The sequence below is a fragment of the Durio zibethinus genome, chromosome 25, assembly GCF_047325235.1.
Source record: "Durio zibethinus cultivar Kanyao isolate XHJ-2024 chromosome 25, ASM4732523v1, whole genome shotgun sequence".
In the NCBI taxonomy this organism is placed as follows: domain Eukaryota; kingdom Viridiplantae; phylum Streptophyta; class Magnoliopsida; order Malvales; family Malvaceae; genus Durio; species Durio zibethinus.
Window position 1 is genome coordinate 19,706,416 of NC_143186.1, and position 23,313 is coordinate 19,729,728.

The following is a 23,313-nucleotide window of genomic DNA, read 5'->3' on the forward strand; positions in this document are numbered from 1 at the left end:
TCGTCATGATGATTTTAGTATCATTAATTGATCGAATGTGTATGTGTCCGGATAAGTATTGAAGCTGAAGATCCAATTTTTTATTTTTTTTATGTTTTAATATTAATTTAGTAAGAGCTGTTTGCGTAAGGTAAAAATTTAAAAGCATAAGAAAAGGAGATCCGTCCATGACAAAAATTGAGAGTTTTTTTAATATTTGTACTCTAATACTTAAATCAATGTTTGGTTAAAGAATGAAAAAGAGAAAAAGACAAATAAAAAAGTATGGAAATTAAAATTCCAAATAGTTTAAAAGTATCTGAAAGGAGATACTTATACTTATGCGATGGGAGCCTTAGGTCCAAGTGACTCGAGCTAGTTATAGAGGGATTGGGTTTGACGAGGTAAGCTCATATAGCAATTAACAATCTAATTAGGGGTGACAAGTCAACGTCTTCATGTGCTAGTTGATGGTAAGCTGAGATAACCAAATTAAAGCAGAGTATGAAAATTCAGATTAGCCTGATACATCCGGCCATAATTATTTAACTTACCCGCTTGACAATTAACTTAAAACTTTGTGGAAAGATACATTTTGCCTTTTAGACCACTAAAATACTCCTAGCCACCAATATTTTATCCCTGCAATAATTTAACTCGGAGTTAGGTGCGATATTAATCAGTGAAGAAAAATACTGACAACTTGTTGACGTATTATATGCCGTGCTTTATTCAGTTTCTATAACAATTTCTCATTTCTATATTAGTGTCCTTTACCAGTCACTTTTGTGCTTCATGTCCCTTGTTTTTGTAATCAAAATGAATGCCAGAGAAGCTCAACTTCCATATCCATGGCACAATTGCAAAGTTCTTCACTTGGTTAGTTATAATAATTTCTTTTTTTTTTTTGGTAAGCATGTTGCATTGTTGAATTGAAGCCTTGCACATTGAAATTTGCTCAGTGAAGTGGTTTTGTTTTTGGATTCGTAGGTGAGGCATGGACAAGCTATGCACAATATGGAAGGAGATAAGAATCCTGAGGCACTGTTGTCTCTTAATCTATTTGATGCACAACTCTCCCCATTAGGCTTGCAACAGGTTTTTAATCAATTCTTAGAGTTTCATCATCTATGTCAGTGCTCAATCCAGGATTGAATGAGCTCAACATTCAGCAACAAGTATTAGTCATGATTCATCATTTTTCGGTTTTTTAACAGGTTGCTAAACTGCGAAAGGATGTTCATGCTAGCAAGCTACTTAACAGGATTGAATTGATCACCACTTCCCCTTTGTCAAGGTATATCAATTCCGAAATGTTTAAGCCTTTCGAAGTTAAGTACTTAATGAGGTAATGTAACCAATGCAGAGCCATGCAAACGGCTGTTGCAGTTTTTGGCAGTGAAGATGACACAGGTAATGTTGCCTGTGCAAATAGTCCCCAAATTATGGCAGTTGAGCTTTGTCGAGACCGTCTGGTAGGCTGAAATTTTCGACAACTTTAGCCTATCTGAGTATCTATTGTGCATATATCCATGTTTAGCATTGTAGAAAATATGCATTTTCTTCACTGCAGGGGGTTCGTCCATGTGATATGAGGAGAAAGGTCAGCGATTGTCAGTCTCTTTTCCCTTCAATCGATTTTTCAATGGCAAGTATATATACTTTTGCAACTCTACTTTTAATTTGGCTATGGCTAATTCAGAATCAGACCTTTAATTCATTCTTTAATCTTTGTTCAGATGGATGGTGAAGATGACAACTTGTGGAATCCGGACATTCGGGAGCCTGAGGAAGAACTTGCCAAAAGAGCAGCCAAGTTTTTGCAATGGTAACTGCAATTTTCTTCATTCTAGTCCATGACAAAGGAATGATTTAAGATATTGCATCACTGATTTTATCTTTTTGAAAACTGTTCCCTGCCCTTTTCCAGGCTATGGACAAGGCCAGAGAAGGAGATTGTAGTTATAAGCCATGGCCTGGTTCTTCAGAATATACTGATAAATGTACTTGGGAATGACTGCAATTCACCATTAGGAGCTTCATTATGCAAACGGTGAGCCTTGGTTTGGCTAAATTTTCTTCTCTCTGTCTCTTTCTTTATTAACTACATTTTCAAAAGCTCATAAATAATATGTTGTTTCAATTTCAGCTTTGACCATGGTGAGCTTCGCTCTGTTGTCATTGTGGATAAAAGGTTAGCTGTTAATAAATACGTTTGATTATATATTCATGAATCAAGCTCGAATATAACTAAATTATTTAAATAAATTGAGTTTGAACATAACGTAAAAAACAAATCTTATCGAGTTTGAGTTAATCTTGAACAATCCTAAAAATAAATTATCGGAGTCCAAACTCGGCTCAGCTCAATTCGTTTATAGCCCTAAACATGTCTTTACATGCTTTTCTTTTGTACATAAAGGGGGGAAACCTGCTAGAAGCCACGAACTTTAAGCCTAAAAATTCCAAGACAATCTTAAATGCTTACTTTATTTATTTTTTGATGGTTTCCAATTTGCAGCAAAATGGGAAAGGATCCATCACCATCACTTTGCCATGATCACCAAGAAGATGTGTTAAAGCAAGGAAGTTTCCAACCAACTGCCGTTGCTGATTTTTGAAGGTTTCTGTTGGCCGTTGCGTAGGGGGTGGATTCTTTAATCTTTAAGTCCATTTCACTATTTTTGCATGGAAATTACTACTTTTTCTTTATTACATGAAACCACCGCCCCCATTGACTTTGGTCTAGATTTTGTTTAATAAAGTTTTGTAGCTTTTTTTTTTTTTTCTTTTACCATAAAAACAAATATAATAAACTCAAAATTTAACTCAGATGATGTAAACTTCATTCAATACTTTCATCATATTTAGAGTATAAATCTTAACAATTATAATTCATTTTTTTTATTTTATTACGACGTCGTGTAAAAACACGAAAATAATCATCGACTTTTACAATCTTAATTTCTCAAGCCGCCCATTTTCAGTAACTTATTTCTCATTTCTCAAGGACTAGTTAGGAAAGTGGCAATAGAAAGTGAATCTTATGTGTGTATATATATATATATAAGTATTACAGATGATTTTGCACAGTTTTAAGGAAAAAAAATAGCGGCAGAGTTTGGGACCATTGAAAAACCAATATCAATTAATTGGCCCAAAAGATGAAGAAAATCAGAGGAATCCAAGTAAATTAACTCAGATTTAATAATTTAAAATATAATATAATAATATAATACGAATACAATATAAAAATAAAATACAAATATGACAAGACTTAAAATTTTAAAATAATTATACATGAATTTAACAAAATTAAAAATATATATTTTGTATTTTTATGTTGATATAAATTATGATAAATAATTTTTTTATAAAATATAATATTCAAGTCTAAATGACTATAGCCTGATTAATGATCCAGCACATAAGTACCATTGGTAAAAAAATAAATAGAAAAAGGAGAAAACCTTAAAAGAGAACAAGAGAGGAAGAGGAAAGGCTAATCAATCCTAAAAATCATTGATTAGAGTAAGATTTTGCTTAAAACTCTTGAAATTTTTTATGTTTTATATAATTTTATACAAACCTCAACTTATATTTTTATATCTTTTCAACTTAAAAAAAAAATATTTTGGTAACTTTTCGATGACAATTCAGTGAAATTGTGAGTACTAATGGAAAGGTCTTGAAATGATATGTGTGTCACTTTATTTAGTTGAATATTTTAAAAGAATTTAGTGTTTCAAAATTTTGATTTGAGATTTTTAATAAATTACATGCGCCTGATTTTGAATCGTCAGAACTTCTTATTCTGGTAGTCAATTTGGCCAAACTTTAGGTACTTTAGATAGTACAAAATGTGAACTTTTTAATGATATAATTGGTTTGTTCAAATGATTTATAAGCTAAGAGAATCAAAACTCTAAAATAGATTTTACAAATCTGAAATCTAAAAAATCTGGACTGTTATGATAATTTGTAAAGTTTTGACCTTCGAAACTTAAGCTTTTCAAAATCATTTTTGTCAAAATGAAATCCTATGTTGTAATATTACATTTCTACTTTAACTTACTGCTTTCCTTTGTCACCATGAACTATGGGATATTAGAGATTTTATGGCTAAAAATAAGCTAAATGATTACAAAATGCAAAAATTTCAAGATTTAGAAAATTTTGTTTTTAATTATTTTAAAAAATTATTTTCAGTCAATATTTAATGTATTTAGTTATAAATTACTTGAATTTTAGTTATATTATTTTTAATGAATTTTTACTTATTTTAATAATATTTTTATTATGCTAATTCCATACAATTAGTATTGTTAATGTCTATTAAATTATATTCAGATTTACAAAAAATGATTACTATTAAATATTAAAAATTAAATATTTGTAAAAATTTATATTGTTACTGATTTTTATGTTTTAATTCTTAATTTTATATTTATACTTAATTTTAAGTATTTTGCTAAATTAAAAGAAAATTTGTTTTATATGCTAAAAGAAAAGACTTTCAAATAATTTTGAATTATCAAAAAGGTTGCCACACAATCCAATTTACTTAGGATGATCCGCAGAAGGTTTGCCTTGTTAAAGTTATGTTTTTGGGTTAAATTTTAAATTTTGAATATTTTTTAAATTATTAGAATATTAAGAGAATTGAATGATTCACTACTTATGTTTCAGTTTAATGTATCAGGTAAGTGATTTAATATCCCTTTGATTTTTACATCCCTATAAATCAACTCAATATATTTAGAGTTGTAATATATAATATATATTGTTTTGTCCATTTGTTTTATAAATCAGGTTGAGTATGAAAAAAAATGTATATATGATTTCTTTGCTATGAGTTTAGAATATGATTTGATATGATTTTGATTTTTTAATATAATTACATAATAATATATTTATATATTCATTGTTTGTCAGAATATGAAATTTTACTTTGAATCGATTATGTTTTGAGAAAATTTATAAATATTGAATTAATATATATTGGATAATTTGAAAATATATTTTGGTTTTTGTCTTCTGATATGATTATGTTTTGACCCCGTCAATGGGAGTTACTTGTTAGTTATGTCGATATGTATTTTTTTATATTGATAATGGTTTCAAATCGTGCTATCAGTTGATAATAGTGGTTTTTGTTTATTGTGCCATCGATAATATATTTCTGTCCCGTTATACTAAAAGATATTATTGTGATTTTTGTTCTATCTCATTATATCAATGGGCTAATTATAATTGTTAGTGCAATAATCTAAATGCTTTTGATAGCTTCTGTCCCATTGCATTATAAGAAAAATTTTGATTATAACCTATGCTACAAGGGTTAAGTGTGATCGTAGTTTATTACGAAAGACTGATAAAATTTATAATTTTGTAACATTTGATTTCATTTTGTGATTTGAGAATCTGATTTTAAGAATATGTTTGTGAATATAAAATTATCCAAAATATTTTTGAATCTTTTAGTCAATGTTTTGACCTAAATATTTTGTAGCATGCTTAATTTAACTTAGAAAATATTGATTACTTGCTGAGTTGTCATACTCATTCTTTTAATTTTCTTTATTTTTTCATATTTAGATGTTGGTATCTTGGAAGGTTTAACCTTGACAACTATTTGAATTAGTAAGATTAGTATCTGTTTTTAATTTCGTATAGCTTTTGAGTAAATATTTTATTATTATTTTTACAAGATTTGTTAGTAAGAATTTTAATATATTCAACTAATTTGTAAAGTGTATAATTTTGTAAACTTGAGTTTTGTAAAATATTATTTTGAAGATTATTGGAGATTTTGATTTAGTTCGATATCTGTTATCTTGTATGCTTATAAGATTTATCTCGTGAGTATATTTTATTGTTACATTTTAAATCTCCAAATTTAGGATCAGACATAAAACATAATATAAATATATAAATTTTCTTATTTTATACTACACAAATTCGATAAGTCTAAATTAACCTCCATTGGAAATATTGGGAGCATGATAAAATCATGATCTCATTGCATACTATATGTCAAAATATGGTCTGGAAAGCAATCATGAAAAAGTTTCATTATGAACATTCAAAGTCAAGCATACCCATGTTCCTGAGAAGTTATCTTCCCACTCATCTCATCAATTGACTCAATTCCAATAAAACTTGCCTTGTATTTTCTTCTTTTTCAAAATCAACTACTTTGAAAAGCATTATTTAGTTACAATATAATGTGACAACAAGCAAAGCAATAAACACTGTAAATAATCAGGAAAGTTCAATGAGAATCATGTGAAGCGTACGGCCAAGGAGAGTTGGTGGAAATGATAAGGGACGATTGTTAAAGTATTAAAGTTTGAATCTCTCATGGTTTTTCGTTGATAAACAATTTGTAAATCTAAAATATTTGTAAATAAAAGTCTAATAAATCTGTAAATCTCAATTGAGTTAGACAAGAAAAATCCAAAAAATTCACAAATAAAATTTTAATAAATTCATAAATCTCAATTGGGTTGACGATTTATTTTGATTTTAAAAATATGATAAAAATTTTTTCAACCTTTTTAGGATAAAAAAATGTAAAGCGGACAATTAACCTAAAAATGATATTTTTTGTATTTTATATAATTTTTTAATTTTTTATTTAAGAAAAAAAGAGATTCAAATTTTATTTTTAGAATAAATAATCATGGACCGATCATTAAATCTAATATTTATATATGATTTTTCAAAATTTTGGGTTTGCTTTTGGAAAAATTTATGAAATATTGATGTTCTAATTAGATTAAAGTTGTAATATTAAGATAAGTTTAATTGTTTGATTTGTTTATGGATAGAATTCAGAACAAGAAGTGACAGCAAAAGGGCATTTATTTATCACAACATACCAATTATGGTCAGTGTTGAAAAATGGTAGAATCTTCCAAAATTAAGCCAAAAGGCCCAAAAAAGGGCCCAAAAGGCATAAACACCTGAATCCCATTTGCCTACATGTTGAATTTTTTTTTTAAATAAATTTTCTTCTTTTTTTTTTTTTAATTTACAAATAATAAAAAAAATTATTAAATGGTGGTTATTGGATTAAAGTTTGACTTTAATAATTTTAGAATTTATTTGAATGTATGGTGTGAAAAGTTTTATTTTGCTCATATTATTTTATTTATTAAGCAAGAGTCATGCATGTTATTTTATTTATTAAAATTTTTAAATATTAATCATAAAATATAATTATGATCAGATAAAAATTCCTTTCCCCATGCAATAAAAAAACATTATTATTGCTTCTTTAACTTTATAAGAAAAAAAATTTATACAACAGTAAAGCATATATTTTTCCTTTTCAATAGAAAATTAAAGTTTAAAGCTTGAATTTTCCATCCTCTTTTTATTTTGTTCAATTGCAATAGTAAAAAAAAATTAAAAATCCAAAATTGAATCTTCAACTTTATCTTAAATTTTGATTTATAAGATAATATGATCCTCGATTGCTAGGGATGAAAAAAATAAAAAAAATAAAAAATTATTCGAAATCGTAATATACATTTTTTTGGATTTATTTTTAAATTTAATTTGATTAAATTTAGATATTAAATATATATTAAATTTAAATAAAAAATTTAAATTAAAAATAAAAAATGTAATAAAATAAAATTATAAAATTTTATTAACTTTTTATATATATATATATTAAATTTTTATAAAATAAAAATAATTATTTTATATCTAAATCTATTTAAATATATTAAATATTATATTAATAATATATAAAAAATTAAATTTAAAAAACCACTTAATCGAATCAATAGTATTTGATTCGATTTAAATATTATGAAAATTTAATTTAAATTTAAATCAAAATTTATAATTTATAATTTTATGCATTATTTAAAAAAATTAAATCAAAATTCTCGACTATTATCAATCCTATCATAAATAAAATTATTCAATTTATCATATATTTTTAAAGAAAACAAAGTAATAAAAATAATAATAATGAATGAAAATGAGGGGCAAAAATGTAATTTCAACTTTAATAGGAAATTCTTCACGTGTAGTGCAGGTGAAGCAAGTGCCAATTTTGGCTTTTGAGTTGGGGTCTCCTTAAAAGAAGCAAAAAAAACTTATTATTGATGTTTTTTTCCCTGAGCAAATTAGAGAAGAAAAGAAACAGGAGGAAAATAAAAGCAGAGATATTTAAAGACCCTTCTCTCTGTCTGTCCTTTCATTTTATCCCAAAAAGCACTTTCCTTTTGACATAAGGAAACTGTTTTTACAGAGAGAGAGTTTCCACTATGTCTCTTGGCTATGCAGAGAAGCTCTCATTCATAGAAGATGTGGGTCAAGTTGGAATGACAGAGTTATTTGACTCAGCTCATGTTTTACAGGAAAAAGTAAGGATTTTTCTCCTTAGAGCTGTCCTTTTTATTGCTAACTATACCGTTTATGATAAACTTTGTTTTTTATGATGATGTTCCTGATGAATTAATGGGACAGCTTTTGTAATACCCATTAATGGTGCTTAGGTTTTCTTTGTGGTTGAAAGTGTGGTGTAATGTTGTAAAGGTGGTGTTTTTGAATGATTTTGTTATCAAGGTATTGGCATTTAGGTTAGCAGGACCAGGGCTTTATTGGGTTTGATATGAAAATTTTTATCTTGTGGTAGTTTTTAAGTTGGATTGGAATATTTAAGTGGAAATTTTAGTGTATTGTTGGGACCAATGTTGATCACCATCACGTGTGTTACTATGATAAATGTTTTAAGCATTCATGTATAGGTTTGATTTTGATTTAGTTTAATGGCAATGTAGATTCATAATCATTCGGTATAGATTGTAGAATTGGTCTGCAGGCATTATGCTGTAAGATAAATGATAAGGTTTCTTAATGTGTTTACCGCTTCTGCTAATGTAAGTTTAACTTTTGTAATGGCAGATTGAACAACTTGCAAAATTGATACAAAAGGTTTGAACCTATCTGATTTGTGCATATTTCATCTATGTGATTTGTGCCAATCAGCCTCTTTAAGTTTTTGTTTGTAATTGCAGAGTAGGCATTTAGTGGTGTTTACAGGTGCAGGAATATCAACTTCTTGTGGCATACCTGATTTTCGAGGTCCCAAAGGAATATGGACGTTGCAGGTGAAAACATGGCATTTATTCTCAGTAGACAACTAGGCATTTGTTGAATTTATTGTTCTTTTTAAGGAATACTTTGTTTAGCACTCTCAATTCGTGCACACGGAGGTTAATTTTGGGAAGTTGAAACAGTTTCCGTAGCTTATGTTGATTTTCTGAAGAAATCCCCTCTGATTTTGAAGAGAGATTTTGTATGTTGAAAAATGCCTTATTGAAATGGAGTTGATGTGTTCCTGGCCAAAAAAAAAAAATGATGAATGCGTAGAGAAAAGTTTGATTTTGCTAGTTGTTTAACCTTCCTAAATTGCTTTGTGTAATTGGTGTTTGACAAGAAACAAGTATTCACTTGGAATAGAATCAAATTTAAGTTGCAAAATAAGCTATTACTCAAGCATTCTTGATGCTATCTTCTGAATAAACTTCTTGATGGTTCCTTCAATTTTCATTATCTAATGCAGCGTGAAGGTAAGCCCTTACCTGAAGCATCCCTACCTTTTCACCGTGCAATGCCAAGTATGACTCATATGGCTTTGGTTGGATTAGAGAAGGCTGGCATTTTAAAATTTGTTATCAGTCAGGTAGGGCTTGGTTATGTTATTATTTGTTGCTTGTCATACATCTTCATTGTAGTACTTTAGTTTGATTATGGTTACGTAGGGCTATTCTAGTTTCTTATTTACACTCTTAGAATCCCGTTCAAAATTTTGGGGCTAGTAAGTTTTTTATCTCCATCTTGCACCTACCACAAAATTGAGAACTGAGGTTAGGTCTTCTTGATGTCAGCCCAAACTGTGTAATAACTCAAATATTGATTCTTTATGTGATTTGTGGCTCTGTCTGATAACTCAAAACTGTTGTCAACAATATGCTTGCTTCTGGGTTTTTAGTTTTCTTTTCAGTAAGCTGAGAGATGTAAAATATGCCCCTTTGAATCGTCCCATCCTCGAGAATTTCAGATGGAATTCAATACTTAATAAACTTTTATTTTGCCTTTCAATCCTCAAATGTGCTTTCAATTATTCCCCTAACATTCATGTTGACTTGATATTTGCTTTGTTTCCCCTCTACTTTTATTAGAATGTTGATGGTCTCCATCTTCGATCTGGAATTCCTAGGGAGAAGCTTGCTGAATTGCACGGGAACTCGTTTATGGAAACTTGTCCCTCGTGTGGTGTCGAGTAAGAAACACTCTTTATCAGAAACCAGAATGCAACTCTTAAGCTTTACTCGCATTTTAGCTGTGTTTGTGCCATTTGCTTTACCTATAAAAGAAGTCCCATATCCCATATTTACCTTTTTCTTTTATTTGAAAGCTTGTCATCCATGGATGGAATCTGATGTTACCATAAAACATATGTAGGTATTTGCGAGATTTTGAGGTGGAAACTATTGGATTGAAGGAGACATCACGGCGTTGTTCTGGTGAGAAATGTGGAGCGAAACTTAGGGATACAGTTCTTGACTGGGAGGTATGACCTACATTTTCCTAATTGCACTTAAATTAGGCACCTTAGCATTTCAAACTAGTGCTTACTTTCATACCTATTAGTATTGGAAGATAATAAGAAGGAAGCATAATCTGTATACAAAAGTAGACTGGCATATTTCATTTTACTCCAAAGTTTGGTATGTTTCAGACTAATGAAAAAATGGAATAGATGGCGAACTTCCTGACAGCTTTCAATTCTAAGGTTCCATCTGTGACCCCTGAAGCATAAAAACCAAATTTAATATCCTATCTTGTTCTTTACTTTCTCTACATCAATCTGTCCAAGATGTGAAGCCAACTTATTAGAAGAATTTAGATGCATGACATTGCTTAGTACAGTCTATATACATGATAAAAATAGTGTAGCAGTTGTTCCCTGTGATCTGGAAGGCTTGCATATGGTGATGTACTGATCTAAAAGAGTGGATATGAAATATACATTAGATCACAATTGCTTAATCTGATTCAGTGATATAATATGCTGGCTAAGAAGCCAGGTTAATTGTTGGATAAGTCTGTTGTCTGGTTTCCATTTTATTAAAGGAAAATGCTACTACGAATCACTTCTTTTCACCCTGCTTCTTCTTTCTATCTACAGGATGCATTGCCGCCAAAGGAGATGAATCTAGCCGAGAAGCACTGTAGAATGGGTGATGTGGTGCTTTGTTTGGGGACAAGGTAATGAGTTGTTTCCCTGCTTAATGCTGCCATGATAAATGTATTTACTATGATCCCTTTTGCTTTTGAATTATATATTCGTTCTATCTATAGAAACATGCTACCATGCCTTAACATGGTGAACCATTCTGATTGGTAATATTAGAGGAATTTAGCTTCTTCATGAGCCTATACAAGATTCTGACAATAGATTTTTGAAAGCCATCAGCAGATCACCTTTTTCACTTCATGCTTAGAAGTTTGTTAGAATAACTCAAATTGAGCTTCAGATGGTTTCCTCTTTGAAGGTTTTGCTACCTAAAGAGTTGCATATGCAGGAATAAACGATATAGAAATGCTAATCTTCTAAAATTCTCACAAGGTTCCTTTCCGAACTCTGCTCCTAATTTAATATTCATATTTTCTGAAATCAATGTATCATCAGAATGATTATGTTAATCTTGGAAAAATCATTTCAAGTGACTTCCGAATCACAAAACCTACTTTTCTAGTAATCAGGGATCATATAGATAAGTTAATAAAGTTTGGATCCCTGTTGACGTAGTTTAGTTCTTAGACGGGATGCCTTGAAGAGATATCCAGCCTTTAATGAATTTATGTCAAAGAGGTGGACTGAGGATAGAGGAGGTGGAAAATGACTACACCTATGTTACATTTAAAGTGTCAACTTTATGGTGAATGGCCTCTATTAGTTTCCTGTCAACCAGTGATTCTTTAGTGTTTATATGTAATGTAATTTATCCTTTGTTTCATTTGGTTCTTGGTCATGGGCATAACTATTCTGTACAGTTTGCAGATCACTCCTGCATGCAATCTGCCTTTGAAATCTCTTCGTGGTGGGGGGAAGATTGTTATTGTGAACCTTCAGGTATTCTATCTTTGTAGAAATTTTTAAATAACAATGAATTTAAACCTTTTTTTTTTTCCTTAAATCAAGGTAGAAGCTGAAAGTGTGTGGGTGATGTATGATAAATATGCTTTATAAGATGCATCATAATTGCTAATGCTTGAGATGTGAAGTTTCCATGAAGCTTGAAGCTTTAGATACAAAGTGTAAGGATGAAATGGGTCCCTAAAAGGCCCTAAGAGGCTTGCAAATTGTTAATATGGAATTCTATTTTGAATAAAATCTTCGTAGTGAGCCCTGTGAATATAAAATCTTACTTTGGTCAGAGATTTTTTCTTTTTTTTTTTTTATCCATTGGTACTTTCTAAAGCCTTATGCAAAAAATCCTACTGCATGTTACAAAGGTTTAATAATTATAATGGAAACGAAAATGTCCATGAGGATAAAGTAAGAAAGTAGGTGTGAGTAATTGACTCTCTTCGCTATTCCTTTTGATGTTGGTTTAATATGTGCAAGGATGGCATCGATGTTTTAATAGTCTCTATTCACCTTTGCAGAAAACTCCGAAGGACAAGAAAGCAAGTTTGGTGATCCATGGCTTTGTAGATAAGGTATCATAAGAGCCTTAATGTACTGTTTATATACCTTAGAATTGATCCTGTCTCAATTTATTAGCAAAGTCTGTCTACTTGTTAAGCATATGGTTTATATTGCTATATGTTTAACTTGAAATAGAACAGGTTATTGCAGGAGTCATGGAGTTGCTTGGTATGCAGATTCCTCCATATATTAGGATTGATCTCTTCCAGACTATTCTAACTCAATCCCTGAGTTCTGGTAAATTCTCAATTAAATGTAGCAAGTCAATTCTTTGTACAAGATACGGAATTGAATTGGTTTGCATGCAAGTTATACTTCTAAGATGATGATATAATCTTTTCAATGAGAAAGGATGCATCTTTTAGGTCACTGACTTGATGTGAAATTACATACGGTGCTATCTTTAGATAAAGCCTTGTGTATAATTTTCATCTTAAGGAAATCCCTTTTAATAGAACTCTATGGCTTTGATAATATTACCAAATATTTGTCTTGTTGCTTCCTAACAGGTTTGTTTATTGGCATTGCAGATAAAAAATTTGTGAACTGGACCATCCGCATAGCAAGTGTACATGGAGTAAGCGCTCCATTGCCATTCATCAAGTCTGTTGAGGTGATGTTAGATTTCAGCACCTGCTTCTTTTTTCCCTTGTTTCCAGCAGTGTATCCCTAGTTGTCGGCATTATTCAAATTTCTATCATATGCTCCAGAGTCGTGCTACTGTAGGACATTATAACTTCTTTTTTTGTAATAGAAGAAGAATATTTAAAAAATTCCTGCAGGATTAGGTCCTTTTGTTTGAAAGACAAGTTTGCATTTCAGTGATCCACTCTCGCCATTTCTAAAGGGCCTCTCTATTAATGGAAACGAGGAAAATGTAACAATTAATGGGAATGATCTTCGTCCTTAACAATGTTGCATCTTGTTTATCATAGAAATACAATCAATATGATGAGGACGTAACTGATTGGGCCCTTTCATTCTACGTTAATTACAATCGTTGTTTAGAAGAAACCTGATTGCCTAATTATTGTATTTTTTTTGCTGACCTATTATTTTGCTTTGCCCCTGTGCCAGGTCTCCTTCGCAGACAATCAAAATTACAAAGAAGCTATTCTAAATAAGCAGCCATTTCTACTAAAAAGGTAGCAGTGGGATTCTGAAACATGTAACACATATTACGTCTATTAGTGTTGGTCTATCTTAATGCCATGCTGGTCATGCTTTATCGTATACGAATACCAAATTTTGATGCCTGAGGATAGAGGCTTTTGTCAACCATAAGCTTTCTATATCAGTCATGTCAAAATATTGCAGTAGGAAAACATTTTTACCGGTTAAATGTTCCATTATGTTGTTTATCAACTCGAGGTTTTCTTAAGAGTCTCTTGCTCATCGAATTGGATTGAGGTAATGATCTTTTGCTGTTTATGAACAAGAGATGAACACATTGAATTAGCTCATACTTGTTTAGTTCTATCAAATTTTGGGATCCTTAAAATGAACATAACCTAGTTTTATGTTATTGATGCAGAGGCTAGATGTCCCGGACTTTGTAACATACAGCATATCTCTTTGGCTTTATCTCATGTCTTCTTTGTTTATGTGTACCAGGAGAACCGTAAGGACAGAAACATTTGAGATGTTCTTGAAGCTTGAGTTTAGTGATGGTTGTGGTTGTCTTAGCACCCAAATCAAAATCCCTTTTAATTTTCAGGTGAGGAGATATAGAATATATGTACTTATTTTATATCTGCTAGCTTATTTCCGAATTTTTGTTGTTGTTAGTTATTGCTCATTTAAGTTGGTTTCAACTCTGCAACTTTTAACAAAGGCTTCACTGGTGCAGTTCAATCCACCACTGATTTTTAGCAAAATCTTGACCCCTTTTTTCTTGTTCAAAAAGCAAAATACTAGGCAATCAATTTCCAGTTTCCTTGTCAACTTGAAACCTGGATTTCATGGAAAAGCACTGAAGCAGCTGTTTATTCTCAAGTATGCCTTTCGTATTTTTAACCTGACGAGGCCTGACAAATTTGTACCTTTTCATTATGCAGGCTTCAACCGAAAGTTTTAAGCTTGACAAGATTGCCATGTTCGAAAAGATGAGAGACGCAGCGATTCAAGATTCTAGCTGTGGGCAGAATGCAGTGGTTGAGAGGAGAACAGTTTTAGTCCCAAAAAATGAGATCACAGTTCATGCAATTGTTACAAATGTTAAAGCATTTGACTATCATTTAAGTAATGGTGATGTTAAACCAAGAAAAGAAGGTATGGGGGGTTCTGAAACAACTCGGAAGCGATCCGAAGGACGCAAACGAAAATCGAGATCATAGAGAGTAAAAGGCTTTCAGTTTGGTATGTGTATATGTGCTAACCTTCATTAGATCAAGTACCAAGTTATATATATATGGGACTGAGTGGATTTTGTTAGGTATCAACACTCGAGTCTCTCGAGCAATGGTTAGGAAAGTGCAAACTTTGTTGACCACCCAGTTTTGTAGGACAAGATTTTTAGAATGTCAAGTGTTCTTCATTATTTCCTGGTTGTGTATATGATTTCGAGTTAATATCATGAATGATTCTTAAAATATGATGAAATATTAAATGTGGTAATTAAATTTTAAAAATATTTAATGTGTTAGTTGAATTATTAATCTTTTTAACTAATGTGATATTTTGAAAGTTGTTTATCTGTTACGTGTCATCATTTAAAGTTAATTATGTTAAGATAGAGATGTAAATGATACATTAATATTCATAAGTTACTTTAATTTTATTCAAATAAAATTTGAATTCGGTGTGATTATTATCGAGTGAAGTTCGAGTAATTTGATTTATCGATTGAATCAAATTCAAATATTTTTATATCCGATTTGAGTAACTTATGAGTCTAATTGAATTTTTATATTTTAATATGTTTTAATTTTTTTAATTAATAAGTTATTTCGAATTCGAGCTCGAGTATAAACAATCAAGCTTTTATCGAATATAAAAATCGAATTTATTTTTACATATAAATTAAATTTAATCGAACGAGGTCGAATAGTTCGATTTTTATATCGAGTCGAGCTCAAGTTAAAAAAATAAAATAAAATCTAATTTTAGTCGAGTTTTAAATTTTAAATTTCGAATTAAATTTAAATTCGAGCTCGAATTTAATACTATATTAATTTGAATTTGATCGATTATATTCTTATACTTAAATTTAATACTATATTAATTTAAATTCGATCGATTATACTCTTACATTAAGATTAAATATTACTTTAATTAATAAATTTATGATTTAAATATTTACAAATAAATAAACAAATCATAAATATACATTTATTCATTCATATTTGATTCAATTACGAGTCCTCGTTAAGTTAGCCTTTCTTAATCCCTTGAACAAAGAGTACGGAACTTTGGGGAAAATTTTCAATTTGTATCAATTTCTTTAAAAAATTTCTTGTTTCAATTAAGACCTAGAGTTTTCAAATTGTCTCATTTCGTCCATGAACATCTAATTGTATCCATTAAGACCCCCTCAATTTCATTCTTGAACTTGTAATTGTATCAATTAAGATTTAAGACCTCAAATCTTCAATTTGCATCAAATTTGTCCTTGAGCTTCTAAAGGCATCAATTACGACCTCAAAATTTCAATTTGTATCAATTTCATCATTGAACTTCCTACTATTTATTAATTGAATCTTTATTGGTATTGAAAACATTAAGAGTAATTGTAAGATATATTAACATTGAATAAACCAATAACTTTGCAAAACCAAACCAAGTTTAAATTAAATCTTTAACTCTCAAACATTTTTTTTTCTAATTTTATAACTTAATTTGTAACGTAAAATGAAATTATGTATAAATACGAGATTTTTTAACGTTTATTCTTTAAATTTTATTGTTAACATTACTTAATACATGTATATCTGTATAAATACATATAATTAAAATTTTGAAAGTAATGATTAGAAGTAACTTATAACAATTTTAATATACCAAAAATAGCACTTTCAAAGGTAAGAAGTCATTGTACATTAAAGGTGGTGTGGAATTTGAAAGACAAAAGAAGAGAGGTGGTTTATGAGTGGCCACCTGTTAATCCCGGTAAGGGGAAGCGCATTGTCCAATCAGAGAGGTTGGTGTGACCGGCAATAGTGAGTTCCTCGTTAGAAACGCCGGTTGGCCATGTGGAGTGTGTTTAGCACTATAAATCCCCCCACTTGACTGGTCAAGTGCCCGTTCAAAGGACACAAGGCCCTTCAACAGTCCTGAAACACAAAAATACTTATATTTTCGAGAGACAAGTCATGGAACGTGGTGATGGGTTCAATCGTTTTCACAAGCATGCAAAGTCAAGCTCTGGTAAAGTATTAAAAAAAAGAAAAAAAACAAAGCCTTTGAGTTCTATTTTTTTTAGAGGAATGATCTGTTGCATGCATGAAGATTTTTTTTTTTTTCTTTTTGATCTTGCATTTTTGGTTGGATTTAACATAGCTTTGTTTGTTCCTTTGCATGCAACATGGGAAACCTTTGTTATGTTCTTTACAAAAAACCAATTTTTATGTTGTGGCTTGAAATCATTGTCGGGTTTACCAATGTCTTCCTTTTGATCAAATTTTCACCGTTGTTTCTAAGCTTTTTGGCTTCATCTAGTTTTCCTCTGTTTTCTCACGGTAACGGTTGGCTTATTTTCTTATAATTATCATAAGATAAATATAAAATGTGGGATATAATCATATTAATAATTTTTACATTTTCATTCTCATTATTATTGTCATTATATTTCTGTGGACATGGCTTGCATGCAAGATTTTGAATTTGTTGAACAAATATATAATAAATAAAACCATACTTTATTTTTTTTTTAAGAAAAAATTGAGTAATAATTTATAGTAATAATTATTATAAATTGCCATCAGAGACAGATGCAAGTGTTTAGAACCTGAATGCTTTTGCAACCATGTTCGAACCTACGGTCCTGTTTCATAAGCGATCTGTAAGTTTGAAAAATTTTTGTAAAAAAAATTCATAAATCTTTTTATGGGTTAATGGTTTGTTTTGACCTTAGAGATGAATAATCTCGTTTGTTCTTAAACTTTTTCTGACTAAAAAAAATTATAAATTAAATATATTTTAATAAAGTTTAAATATAATTTTGTTTAATGAATTTGACAAAGTTTTTATTATCAACCATTTTTTTGGGATAAAAGAAATCATTTTGGAAAAAGGAAATGTCAAAACCTTGAGAAGGGGAAAAGGCTTTGACTTTGGGCTGAGACTCCCAACAAAGAATCTAAACAGTGATAGGTGGGGCTCGTTTTTTAAGAACCCATTGGGGCCCACCCAATAAGTGGCCCCCTAATTAACCGCTCGTGCCTGGAATAAGGCAGTTACCTCTCTTTGGATTGGCACGTGTGACATGCAACCCACTAAGGTGGCATTTATGAAACACTTTTTAATTTTTCATTTGCTGTTACTTTGACTTTCGCCTTTTTTTAATAAAAATATAATCTATTTAATTTAATATCAGACTAAATCTAATATATTTTTCGAATAATTTTAAAAATAATTTTTTTATATCGATTTGGTGTATATAAAATTTTACTCGCACAAATTTTTCACTAAGATAGAAGGTAACATGTTGCACTTATTGTTTTTGTCATGGATATATTATATTTTGAGTTTATAATCATCTAATAATATTTTATTTAGTCTTTGAATTATTATATTTTTTAATATGATATTTAAATAAAAAAATTTCTAATAGGATATTTAAATTATATTTTCATACATTAAATTGTTTCAACATTTAATATTATTAAAATAATACTGATGTAAATGATACGTGACTGTTATATAATTTAAATATGGTTGTCATATGTCATTTTTAAAAAATAAAAAAAATTTTGAATTATAATTTCTAAAAAAAAATTTTATTATTTTATTATTTTTTAAAAATGATACATGAAAATCATATCATCATCACATAATAGTCACGTGTCATCCGCGTCAATATTTAAATACTATGTTAGTATTATTCTATTGGTATTTAGGATTAGGGTAACTTAATACATGAAATTAAAAGCTAGGTATCTAATTAAAATTTTTTTTAATTTAAGTGTCACATTAAAAAAAGTTATATAGTAGTTCAAGGGGAATTATTAGCCTTTTTTATGTATATCCAAAAACTTTTTATACTTTAGTATAAATGATTTAAAAAAAAAAAAACTTGAATGAATTGATGGTTGTGAAGAAAGGAAGAAGTAAATTGCAAATGGTAAATCAACTTGGTTTCTTATTCATGGTATTGAAGTTTAATTTAATAATTTATTAGTTCAAATTTTTTTCTTTCTGATTTCAGGGTTGAGCATCATGCAACATGGTAACTCCTCAAACTCCAACAGAAATAATAACATAATCAATGACACCAATAATGGCAACACCACCAACTGCGACACCGTTCCTCAGCCGTGCATGGTACGTGAACAGGACCAATACATGCCGATAGCCAACGTGATCCGCATCATGCGCCGTATCCTTCCGGCCCATGCCAAAATCTCCGATGATGCTAAGGAAACCATCCAGGAATGTGTCTCGGAGTACATCAGCTTCATCACCGGGGAAGCAAATGAACGTTGCCAACGTGAGCAACGCAAGACCATCACTGCTGAGGATGTGCTTTGGGCCATGGGAAAATTGGGATTTGACGACTACGTTGAGCCTCTCACTGTTTTCTTGAGCAGGTACCGAGAGAATGAGAATGAGAGGACTTCATTGCGTGGGGAACCCATTTTGAAGCGTGGGATAGACTATGGACAGATGATGATGGCGCCTTACGGGCCTGCTTTCCATATGGGACATCACCAGGGGATGTTCGATGCTGCTGCTACTGCCATGGGAGGATACTTCAGAGATGCTTCTGGTGCTGCTGGATCATCTTCACCGGCTTCTTTGACTAAGAACTTTGATCCATTTGGTCAGTTCAAATGACGAGATGAACAAAAAAGTCAGCAAAATATGAATAAACAGATACCATGACAAACCATCCATTGTTTAGAAAAATAGGGTTAAGGTAAGCATTGGTGTGGCTTTGGGGTGATATTTCCTTCTTGTTTTACTTGAACATGTATGGATTCATTGGCGTGGTTAAACAGAAACAGTAGTTGAGCTGGTGCTTCTTCTTTTACTGCTCTTTTTCAGTTTTTTGTTTGTTTTACCATCATTTTTCTTTTTTTGTCTAGCAGTTTTAGTGGTATTCACTTTCAGTGCAACAGAGATTCATTCTCATTGCACCAGAGTCACGTTCAGGCCGAAATGCCAAACGGTACTGGTACTTGAACAACAGTTACCAAGCTCTGGTAACTGTTTATCAAACACACAGGTCTCCGCAAAGTTGTAAGACCAGACCATGTATGGGGCTGATGCCTGCCCTGTGCCGCAAGGTCAACGAAGTTGGTGACCTGATGATGGAAGCCCCAGTGAGCAGCGGCCAGTCCTAAGTTAGCTAAATTCCTTGTCAGGTAAGTTTTGATCTGTACGAAAGGCGTAATGATCTGGGAATTGTCTTAGACAGAGGCTCAGTGAAATAGACACGCTTGAGCCCTTCGCTAAGGGGGCCTTATTAAAACCGAACAACTAATGGCATTTCAAGTTACACTGGCTAAAGTTAATAAGAACATTGATAGAGTATGTTAAATCCATAGCTCACATATTATACAAATGAAAACAAATTACTCCATCGATTGTAAGGAATGCTTCTCTAATCAACAATGGTTTTTTACAGATAAGAATTAAAAAAATATCAATATGATCGGATAGTCAATAGTCATTTCTCATCTGGGTTCAAGTATAGATTCTGTTTTCTGATATAATCAATCACTTGATCCACAGTCAAATATTTTATAGACAATCCTCTTGAAATGCATTCCCTGAAACAAATGAAGGAAAGAAGGGGGCCTTCATTAAGGTTAGCCTTCAAAAACATGTTAAATACTATATGGTTCGGTACTCTAATAGCCACAAAACTAATGCTGTTTACCTCACTCTAGTTGAACTGATTTGGTTCGGCACAAGTTCATCGACGATTTTAATGTTATCCTGAAAGAAACAAGAAAACAAATGTGCCAACATTAGTGAGATAGGCCGACACAAAATGGTATATGACTTGTTGGATTCCAACGTTCGTTTGTTTACCAACATTCAACTATTGTTAAGAGTAATGACCAGGAATTAAGACCTTGATTTGCTTCTTGTGAAACATTGGAAAGAATAAGAAATCCGACTAACCCTATGTTCTTTCAAAATTTTATCATCACTGACGATTTTTTCCACATTTTGTCCTTCTCTGCAAATGCAAACCACGCCATAATCTTTGCATATGGTTCTAACCTGAAATTTGATGCAAAACATAATGTAAATTTAGACAATAACGATAACTTTAACGTCTCCTCAATCCAGTAACACCTATATCATACAAACTAATATAAGCATATACTTGCTCAGGGATCCAAAAGCCAGGAATGCTGAAGGATTGAAGCAAATCAGAACCACAAACAAGCATGACTCGAAGGGATTCTGTAAAAGGCCAGAGATATTGCTATTAGTATCTGCTGTGGAACAATGAGGAAATTTCATATAAACAGCATTAGGAGGATTGCTAAAGGTGAAAAATAAGCATCAAGCCACTCTTGCAAACTGAGGTGTATTTATGTCTATATCTATCAAGTATGTGCATCGGTCTGTGGCAGTAACATTTATAAAGCAAGAAAGGCAAGTAATAAGTTTCTTCTTGCATACCCTCGGCTATCAGTCCACCCTCGACCAAGAAGCTCTTGACTCGAGACAGAACAGCTACAGTGCGCTGAAAAGAGTTTTGATTTGCCTGTAAAAAAGCATGAAAAATTTTCTGTTAGTTTCAGGACACAAACTTGGAAAGATCCAAGGCAAATCATACATTGAAATGCAACAGATATTCTTTACAATTCAACTCATAATTTCCAAACAAATTTGCAAAACAAAGCCGGAGAAAGAGAAATAGTACCTCCCAAGGATCAACCATGATAAATTCAGAACTTTTGCAGGCTAGATTACACAACTCGATACGATGTTCAGCAGCTATAAGACCCTGCATCATCAGTCAAAGCTACTCAATTGTTATATATAACCACAGAACAAGATAGTACATATAAACTTGAATAATACACTGTTGCCCATATCCATTGCTTCATTTGTTTCCTGATTATTATTCTATACACTGACTAGGGACGTAAATGATACATCGATGCTTGCAAACTACTTGGGTTTGGTTTGGATAAAACTCGAATTTGGTTCGGTTATTGTCAAGTCAAGCTTAAGCTCAAATAGTTCAATTTATCTAGCGAGCCAAGTTCAAGCATTCTAATATCTGGGTTGAATAACTCATGAGCTTAATTGAGCTTTTAAATTTTAATATATTTTTATTATTTTAATTAAAAAATCACTATTTTACTCTTATATGTATATATATCAATTCAAGCTCGAGCTCAAGTTCGAACACATAGAACTTGAAATCGAGCGCATTTTTATTAATCAAGCCTAATCGGATGAACTCGAGTAGCTCGATTTTTATCTTGAATCAAGTTTGAACTTAAAAATTAAAATTTGATCGAACTCATACTAAGTTTTTAGCAATGAATTTCGAATTGAGTTCTAATTTCTCATATATCGACTCGGCTCGATTCAATTACATCCCTCACATTGACGATCGAGTTCAAACAAATAAGAGCAACCAAATTATCTAACCATTTCCTAGATGCCAATGAATGAAAACCCAAAGTTTAGATTTTTGTAAATTCTACCATTAACAATTCAGCAAAGAGAAATATTAAAAAAGACTAACCTTTTTCTTGTATGCATCATTTACAGGTGACATATAGCCTCCTATAACACAAAACCCATTTGAATTCATCGCATCTCTGGCCAGCTCTAACCATAAAATAATAATAATAATAATAAAAACAATGAAAAAATGAAAAATAAACTAAAAAAAAGAGAAAAACTTACCAAACATGCGTAAGTGCATCAAAGTAGGAGGATTGAAGCTTCCAGTAGCTACTAAAACTACATAAATCTTATCCTCACTTTGATTTAAAAAAAAAAGAAAAAAATATGTCAATAAAATTAGATAAATTAAATTGAAAAAAATAAAATTTATAAAAAATAAAAGAGAGAAACTTACTTGGTTATTGATGGTAGAGATAGCTTATCCAAAGGCAATGGGATTTCCATTTTAAGTAATGGTTTTGTTTTATTTTTAGTAAAATTCTGAAAAAAAAAAAACAAAACAGAGTTTTTATAGAATCAAAGGTTTTGCCTTGAAGAAAACGCAGAGGAAAAACAGGGGAGGAGAAGCTTTGGTGCTACCGTGTCAACAACGACGTCGTATGCTTAACGTAAATTGACTTTAAGCGACGTCGTTGCATAAGTAAAGTAGGGGATGAGACAACGACGCCGTAGGGTTCAAGGATACTTTTGAAATACCTACTTTGCCACTGAATAGTCAATAAATTATCAGATTGACCCCTGAAATTCAAATTCTAGAGCCGCGC

At 31.0% G+C, this 23,313-nt stretch overlaps 3 protein-coding genes and 1 pseudogene across 6 annotated transcripts; 3 read left to right on the forward strand and 1 right to left on the reverse strand.

Moving 5' to 3' along the window:
* The first annotated feature begins 714 nt into the window (after positions 1-714).
* LOC111276418 (phosphoglycerate mutase-like protein 1) lies at positions 715-2,802 on the forward strand. The gene is made up of 9 exons (XM_089754638.1): positions 715-858; positions 970-1,077; positions 1,197-1,276; positions 1,346-1,454; positions 1,553-1,645; positions 1,719-1,807; positions 1,910-2,032; positions 2,129-2,173; positions 2,501-2,802. Exons 1-9 carry the CDS (start codon positions 775-777, stop codon positions 2,598-2,600), a joined length of 831 nt encoding a protein of 276 aa, XP_089610764.1. The 5' UTR covers positions 715-774; the 3' UTR covers positions 2,601-2,802.
* Positions 2,803-8,091: 5,289 nt separating this feature from the next.
* Positions 8,092-15,379, forward strand: SRT1 (sirtuin 1). The gene is made up of 14 exons (XM_022862145.2): positions 8,092-8,366; positions 8,908-8,937; positions 9,021-9,113; positions 9,569-9,688; positions 10,188-10,288; positions 10,471-10,579; positions 11,198-11,277; positions 12,067-12,145; positions 12,682-12,735; positions 12,865-12,961; positions 13,255-13,337; positions 13,802-13,869; positions 14,339-14,441; positions 14,782-15,379. The coding sequence occupies exons 1-14, from the start codon at positions 8,268-8,270 to the stop codon at positions 15,058-15,060; spliced, it is 1,395 nt and encodes a 464-aa protein (XP_022717880.2). The 5' UTR covers positions 8,092-8,267; the 3' UTR covers positions 15,061-15,379.
* Positions 15,380-19,008: 3,629 nt separating this feature from the next.
* LOC111275586 (nuclear transcription factor Y subunit B-3 pseudogene) lies at positions 19,009-20,251 on the forward strand (annotated as a pseudogene).
* A 142-nt stretch (positions 20,252-20,393) lies between these two features.
* On the reverse strand, positions 20,394-23,100 carry LOC111275585 (nicotinamide/nicotinic acid mononucleotide adenylyltransferase-like). 4 transcript variants are annotated; one of them, XM_022861001.2, is made up of 9 exons: positions 22,944-23,100; positions 22,769-22,845; positions 22,605-22,690; positions 21,768-21,851; positions 21,524-21,608; positions 21,222-21,301; positions 20,964-21,115; positions 20,766-20,824; positions 20,394-20,655 (listed from the first exon to the last, which is right to left on the reverse strand). In XM_022861001.2, exons 1-8 carry the CDS (start codon positions 22,991-22,993, stop codon positions 20,767-20,769), a joined length of 672 nt encoding a protein of 223 aa, XP_022716736.2. In that variant the 5' UTR covers positions 22,994-23,100; the 3' UTR covers positions 20,394-20,655; position 20,766. The 4 variants fall into 4 exon arrangements, with proteins under 4 accessions (XP_022716736.2, XP_022716735.1, XP_022716733.2 ...); XM_022861000.2 differs by having other exon boundaries at positions 21,014-21,115; positions 22,605-22,645; positions 22,944-23,099; XM_022860998.2 differs by having other exon boundaries at positions 21,014-21,115; positions 22,944-23,099.
* Between the last annotated feature and the right edge of the window lie 213 nt (positions 23,101-23,313).

What these genes read in the sequence shown, in the direction of transcription:
- LOC111276418 (XM_089754638.1), top strand. Translation starts at nt 775, where the DNA reads ATGTCCCTTGTTTTTGTAATCAAAATGAATGCCAGAGAAGCTCAACTT. An exon ending in ACCACTTCCCCTTTGTCAAG is followed by an intron (nt 1,277 to 1,345) that starts GTATATCAATTC and finishes TAACCAATGCAG; the next exon opens with AGCCATGCAAACGGCTGTTG. An exon ending in TGGCAAGTATATATACTTTT is followed by an intron (nt 1,646 to 1,718) that starts GCAACTCTACTT and finishes ATCTTTGTTCAG; the next exon opens with ATGGATGGTGAAGATGACAA.
- SRT1 (XM_022862145.2), top strand. Translation starts at nt 8,268, where the DNA reads ATGTCTCTTGGCTATGCAGAGAAGCTCTCATTCATAGAAGATGTGGGT. An exon ending in CTCATGTTTTACAGGAAAAA is followed by an intron (nt 8,367 to 8,907) that starts GTAAGGATTTTT and finishes TTGTAATGGCAG; the next exon opens with ATTGAACAACTTGCAAAATT. An exon ending in TCCATGGCTTTGTAGATAAG is followed by an intron (nt 12,736 to 12,864) that starts GTATCATAAGAG and finishes GAAATAGAACAG; the next exon opens with GTTATTGCAGGAGTCATGGA.
- LOC111275585 (XM_022860998.2), bottom strand. Translation starts at nt 22,993, where the DNA reads ATGGAAATCCCATTGCCTTTGGATAAGCTATCTCTACCATCAATAACC. An exon ending in GCTTTTGGATCCCTGAGCAA is followed by an intron (nt 21,116 to 21,221) that starts GTATATGCTTAT and finishes ATCAAATTTCAG; the next exon opens with GTTAGAACCATATGCAAAGA. An exon ending in AAATTTTGAAAGAACATAGG is followed by an intron (nt 20,825 to 21,013) that starts GTTAGTCGGATT and finishes TGTTTCTTTCAG; the next exon opens with GATAACATTAAAATCGTCGA.